The following is an 8,416-nucleotide window of genomic DNA, read 5'->3' as shown; positions in this document are numbered from 1 at the left end:
CTGGGGCAAAAATACATCTTCTTTATGGACAAAGCCAACAGCATATCCCTCTACATCCTGTTCTGGTTTCTAGCTTCAGAGAAGCTGAAAAGTTCGTTTTTTTTTTTTAATCCTCACTGGAAAAAAAGTTGCCATCGCTATTGTGAGAACCTCTGATTTCCCCAGAAGTTGCTGACCTCTAAACTAGTCCAACCCCAATTTCAATGCTGGAAACCCCTCTACAACATCCCACTAAGTGGGGGGAAGAATGGGAAATGATTGCTACTGGTACACAGTTCCTTTAGTGATAAAAATGTTCTAAGATTAGATAAAAGTGATGGTTTTACATCTCTGTGAATAGACTAAAAACCTATAAATTACATTTTAAAAGAATATTAAAGTATAGGAACTATAGCTCAATAAATGTACTATTTTAAAAATAAGTTTCGGGCCACCCTGGTGGTGCGGGGATTAAAGACAGCCCTATCAAGCTATCACCAGCTACTGCAGCACCCCAGCCTGCCAGGGAGGTGAGCCACATGGCACACATGGCAGACCTTGCCTATCTCATTCGCTGCTCCCCTTTGCAGTATATTTTAGTAGTTCTGCCTGTTCTGCTCCCACTCTGTCTCTGGTGAATCCTTTCAGCACCCCCATTCCTCACCTCTGGCCCAGTTCTTGTGTGCATAAACAAATCTTTTTTAAAAAATTAAAATAAGTTTCATCTGCTTCATTTTTACTTTATTAAATGATACTATTAGAAAACTATTAATTAAAGGACTCTCCCTGGTGGCACAGCAGGTTAAAGCACAGCACTAAGAAGCTAAAGCCACTTCAGCATGAGTTCGATCCCCGCCCTGGCGGTGACCCACATGGCACTGCAGACCTCTCCTGACTCGCCCGCTTCTCCTGACCAGCCCGCTGCTCCCTTCAGCAGTGTACTTCATCAGTCGGCCTGTTCTGCTCCCCACTCTGTCTCTGGTGAATCCTCTCACCACCCCTGCACCTCTGGCCTGTACCCCAGTTCTGTATGCATAAATAAATAAATTTTCTAAACTATTAATTACATTATTATTAATTACTATTAAACAGCATAGCATATTCCATTTGCATAGCTTATGTCTATAGGCAAGTAACTTCTATCTAAATCTGTTTCTAACATAATTCCCATTATTACTAATTTTAAAATTGTAAAATGTCATGAATGTCTATGTTGCCTTTAGTTGCATAAAAATCATAAAGTGTATAAGAGCTAACAGAGGTTTTTTCACTAACTAGAACTCCCCGCATGGGTGTTCAGGGACCCAGTCAGCCTGTTAAGACTGAAGAGGAGTCACTGTTATATCCAGAGTCCTATTCACAAGACATGGGCAAGCTAAAATCAATATTACATGCCATCCTTACCTCAACGGCCTGGGGAACCACACATCTTCGAGGTCCATGAGAAACTCCTAATTGGCCAAAGGAATTGGAACCACATGATAGAACTTGACCATGTTCTGAAAAATACAAAATACTTAAATTTCATATCTAAAAAGTAAAATATCTTTGACCAGTGGGTGAATGGCAAAGGCTGCACACAGCAAAAGGAATGCGAGCAGCAGGTGGGGGATGGGCCTGTGCCCTCGCTGCTTCCCGCTCGCCCTGCTTTCACAGCTCTAGGGACAGAAGCACCAGACCCTGGGCTGGGTTTTACAGACCTGCTGAATTAATGACAGATTTGCTCTGTAAACACTCAGCTGAGTGCCTGGTTTGGGGACAGAGAGATACTTATCCCCCCACTTGTCATGTTTTCATGACAGAATTCCCACTATTATCCAGGCCTTTCTCCCTGCCCTTTCCCATACTCACTGCTTTCTAGGGGTGAAGGGGTAACCTAACCTACTGGTGACTTTGGGAGAAGGATCTGTACGGTTTGGTTCTTCTTAGCACTCTCGGCTAACATGAAGTAAGGGGTTTCCCTATGAGCAAGACCTAGAGTTTTGGGGTATAGGTCTGGGTCAGAGGAATGTTAGCAACATGACTATTAATCCTGTCCTCCAAATTCACTTTTATCAGTAAAGAGTGACAGTTTGATTTCCAATGGTGTGATTATTCCATGTTTTTCTCACAAGTGGTCCCAAATATGAGCTGGCAACAGTATTATGTACTAACTCCCTACAACCTCCACAAGACCCACATTAAGTACTGCATAAATGGCAGCTATTGTTTAGATTCTAATAATTACTAAAACTCAACATACATGACAGAACCCATACACAGAAGAGAGATGGTAACAACTTAGCAGAATTTTAAGAAGAGAGACCTCATCAGACAGACAAGAGCAGCTATTCCAGGCTGAGGACAGTGTGTACTGTTTGGATTACTAGGAAGAAAAGTATTGGGAGTATGGAGAGTAAGATATAAGGAAACAAAAAGGACATGTAGTAAACAGGAATGGAAGATGGTTTGCTAAAAGGCTTGGGGTTAGAGCTGTCCACATGAGAATCCATGAGGATTTGGGGGTGGGGGTGACACAGTAGAGGATGCCCTTGCCAGACAAAGTGACCAAACAGGAGCTTAGTGAGAATTATGCGTGGTCCTTTCATCCAGAATGGCCAACTAAACAAGGCAAACTGAACAGGAAAATCAAAACTGCTCCCAGGGAGAAGTCAGCTGACAAAGTAACTATTGCCAGCTACCTCAGAGGGCACCCAGACTTCTGGCGCCATAGCTGGGGCAAAAATACATCTTCTTTATGGACAAAGCCAACAGCATATCCCTCTACATCCTGTTCTGGTTTCTAGCTTCAGAGAGGCTGAAAAGTTCTTTTTTTTTTTTTAATCCTCACTGGAAAAAAAGTTGCCATCGCTATTGTGAGAACCTCTGATTTCCTCACACTTCCCCATCACATTCTCCACGAGTGGCTCTTAGCACTACCAGTCAGCCCAGGCAAACAGCTAGCATGAACTTTTGGGATAATAACCCAGAGGATCAAGTCCATTCCCCAGTCTCTGGCAATTTTCCAACCCAAAATTTTACTGATAAAACTCTCCTTACAAAAGACATCCCACAAAATCCCTAACAGCCAGAAACATTTACATGCATCGTTAAACACATAGGGGTTTTCATTTAACCAGCATCTCCATCATCAAGCAATTCTTATCCTCCATGGTGACAAAGATTGACGTAGGAAGAAACTCACCTGTAAGAATAATGGTAAAATCCCAGCCACAGGCCACCTGCTGGATGGGACAGCCGACGAAGGATGTGCATAGGGTGAAATACGGAACATCCTCTGTGTGACCAAGCCCCAGTTGCCCATCTTTATTCAGGCCACAGACAAAAAGTCTTCCTTCGTCTGCAAAGTATAAAGGCTCCGGTGATAGTGTGTACAGGGGAAATTACAAATGCCAAAGCGAGCAAAAGAACTTCACTAATAATCTGGAGCCCCAGACCAAATAACTTTTTCCCACCCACATTAGAAAGCCATGCATGTCAACATGTGGCTGGCCAAATGGCCCAGAGCCAAGGGGGCTCAAGTCTAGTCTCTAAATGGAAACCCCAACTTTTACAACAGCAGCAGCCAATCATCAAACTGAGTCCTACTATGACAATAAAAGCCATCATTTATTCAGCACTTAGAACGTGGCAGGTACCATTCTAAGAGCTGTCTGTATGAAGCATACTTATCTTTCAGGTACAGTGCTTTAGAACCCACAATACTTTCAGAGGCCCACAAAAGTGATGTAAGTTCAATTTAAATGGCGGGAGGAATGTAATAAAGATAAATATATAACACTAAATTTAACCTGGATCATATTAATCTTTATAACAATAACACTGTAAAATATAATTTTAAATAGTTCCTTTATGGAGGTATAGATTCACAAAGGCAAACGTGCCAAGAACTCATGAAAAAGTCATAATGCAGTCCTATTAACCCTTGATTCTCCTTAACCACCATTACTTATGTTACATTACCCCCAGTGAGGAAACCATGAAATGGAGGTAAATTATTGTTATTTACGGCTAATAAGTAACAGGACCAGGATTTGAACCCAGGTGGTTTCATTCTAGAGTTCACGGTTTTTACCAAGCTGCAATAGTCCCTCCTTTATAATACTGAAGTTTTTGTACTATTTTTTAAATACTCTCATAGGTGCTCTGAGGGGGAAATAAAGAAAATAGAAAATTCTTGCTCTCAAAGAATATTCACTCCAAATGCAAACTGCAAACTTCCTATGTACAAATTAAATAAAAATATATGATATAAAATGTGATGTATGGGCCCTCCCTGGTGGCGCAATGGGTTAAAGCACTGCACTAAGAAGCTAAAGCCACTTCCACATGAGTTCGAGCCCGGCCTGCCCAGGAGGAGATCCACATGGCGTGGCAGACCTCTCCTGACCCGCCCGCTGCTCCCCTCAGCAGTGTACTTCGTCGATCTGCCTGTTCTGCTCCCCACTCTGTCTCTGATGAATCCTCTCACCCTCCGCATCTCTGGCCTGTACCCCAGTTCTGTATGAATAAATAAATAAATCTTTAAAAAAAATGTGATGTATGTTGTAACTCAGCCACTAATTGGTCTTATCATCTTAAGCAATCAGTTTTCCTGAGTCTTATTTGTATACTGGTGGGAAGCGGGGGTAACCAAAAGACTCTGAAGTTCTTTTCATTCTGACAACCCTGGATTCTGATGGTAACTTGACCCTTGTTTTCCTCTGCATTATACAAAAGGCTGAAAGATGCAATTATAACACCTTCAGGGAAAGTATCTAAATAAGAAAACGAGGGGCAATCAACTCTTGAAGGAAGTTACCTGTGATGACAGCAGAGTGGCCCCCTCCTCCAGTGATCCTCCTGACACACCCAGGTTTACAGAACTCATCCAGTTGCTGGGGCAAAAGCACATCTTCCTTATGGCCAAGGCCAAGTTGCCCATAGCTATTTGCACCCTAGGGATAAAGTAAAATAAGCCAAAGGTGAAAAAATATAGGAACCACAATGTTCAATGTTCATTTACCTGTCCCAAATCTTCTCACCTGCTATCTGAGGGCCTATAACAGATGAGACTTCACAGACTCATTCTTAAGAGCTTACAACCTCCTATGCAATCCACACTTACTGACCCCATTCCCAGACACTATAATTTCCATGTGAGAAGAGCCCTTAGCACCCACACCTTATCCAGTGAGACTCCTCACCTTCTCCTTCTACTGCCCCAGTCCCCGTGCACTGCCTTTGGGAGATAGCGTGGGAGTGATTTTTTGATAAAAGCTAATTACCTAGGGAGCATAAGATAGGAAATAATGAGGGGGAAGAGAGGACAAATATAAATGGGTAATACACAGGGACCACTTATTGTCCCTTCTCTCCACACCCTCACTAGAAAAACTGGCGGTGACTTTCCACAGAGTTGGCTAAGGATTGTGGGATCTCAAGCAGGAGATATCATCATTATTTCACTTGTGCAGTGAAAAGAGGTTAGCAATAATCCCTAATGGTCTTCCAAGTTTTGTGACTGTAAGGTTTATATGGTAATAATTCCTATAAGGGAATATTACCCCTTGGTGAGCAATAGATCTACCATTATTCTACAATAAAGGGCCACAATCACTAATCCAAAACCCTGGCAGTTATATGTATTTCAGGTTCAGAATTTTATGGACTTTAGAAAATGTATGCAGTATATAAATTGTATTCACTACAAAGTGGGGAAGGGGGGCAGTGCCCTATAAGCAAAACAGTATTGTTTCTACAATAATAGATACAATTTCAGGACCCTCCCTGGTGGGGCACAGGTCAAAGCGAAGCACTATCAAGCTATCTGCAGCCAGTGCAGCAGGAGTTCGATTCCAGCCAGGGAGGTGACCACCATAGCGCAGCAGACCTCTCCTGTCCAGCCTTCTGCTCCCCTCAGCAGTGTATTTCTGTCAATCTGTCTGTTCTGCTCCCCACTCTGTCTCTAGTGAATCCTCTCATCCCCCAACAATGTCCCTCTGACCTGTACCCCAGTTCTTGTATATGTAAATAAATAAATCTTTTTTAAAAAAAAATACAAATACAGTAGGTGACCAAAGACGAAAAACAATCTAGGTCAGATCAATGTGGTGTTTTCAGAGCTTTTGAAACTCCAATTCACTTGGTGAAACCTTAATGTTTGGTATCTCAGACAATGACTCTATTTGATGATAGGGACTTTAAAAAGGTAAGTAAGTTAAACAAGATCATAGAGGTAGAGTACTTGTCTAACAGAACTAGAATCCTTATAAGTGGACATACAGGGACGCTCTTGCAGAGAAAAAGCCACCTGAGCACACAGGGAGAAGGTGGTTATACGCAACTAACTCAGAAAAAACTAACCCTGCCGACACCTTGATTTTCGACTTACAGGGGCTACCAGAGCTGTGAAAAATTAATTTTCATTGTTTAAGCCATCCAGTCTCTGGCATTTTGTTACAGCAGCTCTAGACAACTAGTGCACTCTGCCACAGATGATGCAACAGAAAGAATACACCATTAAATGAGGAGTTGGGAAATGGGTACAGGCAGCCAGTTAGGAACGGGGTGCCCCAAGCCCCCAAACCCACTCATTAAATAAGAGACAATCAGTGAGAACCTGGAGTGTGCCCCCCAAGTCCAGGTGTCTCACATCCATTTAACAAACTAAATGGGGAACAAGGGGAGCCAAGGTGCCCCCCAAACCAATTAAAAATGAAACGTTTAGAACACAAATACAATAACACTGTGCTAAAGCAACAAACCAAAACTGGTTTCCAGATGGCAAGAGACTCAGTGGGCCTCAGTAACCGAAGGGACCCCACCAATCAGCAAAAAGCACAACATGGAGACACCCAAAAGCCAAATACCCCCACTCCTTGTCCACTACACTCATAAAAAATGCTTTTCATCCACTCAGCAGCCACCCACTCGGGACCCCTCTGCTGTCATACAGTTTTCTTGTCCTTCCTCTTCTCTATCAATAAATATCTTGCTTTTCTGTGTAACTCTGGTCTCAACAAATTCTTTCCTTGCCAAAAACAAAAACCAAGAAAGGGACCACCCAGGGGAGATTCAAGGCTGCTCCCAAACTTGATTCACCATCAAGCCTCCAAACACAGCAAGGGGTTTATCAGGTTCGACAGTACTTTTGTTTCAGTATGGAAAAGGCCATCTATGAAAAGCTTTTTCTGCCGGATGTTTCCTCTGTCCACAGAAACCCCAATCTCCCGCCAGGGAAGTCAGACACAGCCTCCACACCAGGTAGACAATCAATCCCCAACTCTACCCCCACGGGGTCAGCAAGATTCAGACCACACCAAGCTCTTTCTGCCAGAATGCAGCCTTCCATTCAAAAGTGATGCCACTTACTAAAAAGACGGTTTTTAATTAGACAATACATACTGGCTTTAATAGTAATATAGGCGTTATTTCCCCCATCCCTAGCGCCATCCCAAGAACTGGAAGTCTTAACGTTTTTCCCAGAAGAGCACAGAGTTCTGCACCCAATAGGTTGTCAGTTCATTCATTAGTCAACAGATATTTACTGAGCATCTTATAATGTGCCCAGCGAAAGGCACCCGAACAAGATAAGCACAGTGGTCACCCTTACGATGCTTACAGTCTAGCCCAGGAGAGTGACATTAACGACTGATGCGTGTCATTACAACTGCGGTACGGACTATGAAGACAAGAGACCATGTCTGCTGGGGACCGTGCATCTGCTCGGACACCTGCCACACGCGCCTGTGCTCAGACCTTCCTCTCTCCGGGCTGCGACGTGTAAACAGGAGCCTGTCCCCTGAACAAAACCAGCGCTGACTCCCACGCCCGTAGCCCAGGCGGTCACCGAAGAACATCAGAAAATAGGCAAGCTCCCGCCTGGTGCACGGCCCAACACCGAAGGCCTCAGAGCACAGGATGCTCTGCCAGGCTGGGTTGGGGCTAACGAAGGGCTTCCATCCTTCGGGCAGGGAGGGTGGGGAGCACAGGTGCCCCCTCTGGCTCCGGGACGGGGCGGTCCTGTCTCTCCGGACAGGTGTCGTTCAGCCTCCACGCTGTCTTTGTCGGCGCTATCCGGGCCCGAAGGCTCTCGAGGAACCAGACGCTCTGCTCAGCGGGCAGGTTCTTCTCCCGGCGCCTCAGCCCCTCCGATCCGAACCCCTAGGGGCTCCGGAATCCAGCGATCAAGACCCTCCCTCCCCGCTCTCTCCGCCTCAGCACCCCCCGGGCAAGATCCTCCAACCCAGAACCGGGCTAGAACCTCAGACGCCCACTTCCAAGGCCGCCTACTCCGAGGCCCTGAGCACTGAGCGTCGGGGCGCCCCCCAGTCCCAGCGGCCCCGGCCGGCCCAGGGGCGGAGTCACGTACCCAGGCGAAGAGCGCGGCCGCGGCCCGGGCAGCCTCCGGGGCGCTCCGCTCGCGCTCCATGCGGGGACGCTCGGCCCGCGCTTC

General features: G+C 45.2%; 1 protein-coding gene across 1 annotated transcript in view; it reads right to left on the bottom strand.

Annotated features, from left to right (window-relative positions):
- Nucleotides 1-8,416, bottom strand: part of SERGEF (secretion regulating guanine nucleotide exchange factor) — a 192,827-nt gene extending 184,411 nt beyond the window's left edge. The window contains 4 exon segments of the mRNA XM_004683595.2: nucleotides 1,384-1,478; nucleotides 3,164-3,319; nucleotides 4,781-4,916; nucleotides 8,333-8,416. Of these exon segments, the coding sequence (XP_004683652.1) occupies nucleotides 1,384-1,478; nucleotides 3,164-3,319; nucleotides 4,781-4,916; nucleotides 8,333-8,392 (447 nt within the window). The 5' untranslated portion in view covers nucleotides 8,393-8,416.

The sequence above is a fragment of the Condylura cristata genome, unplaced genomic scaffold (assembly GCF_000260355.1).
Source record: "Condylura cristata isolate star-nosed mole 26May11 unplaced genomic scaffold, ConCri1.0 scaffold00015, whole genome shotgun sequence".
NCBI lineage: Eukaryota > Metazoa > Chordata > Mammalia > Eulipotyphla > Talpidae > Condylura > Condylura cristata.
The sequence above is the reverse complement of the archived record's forward strand: the minus strand, read 5'-3'. Positions and strand labels throughout refer to the sequence as shown.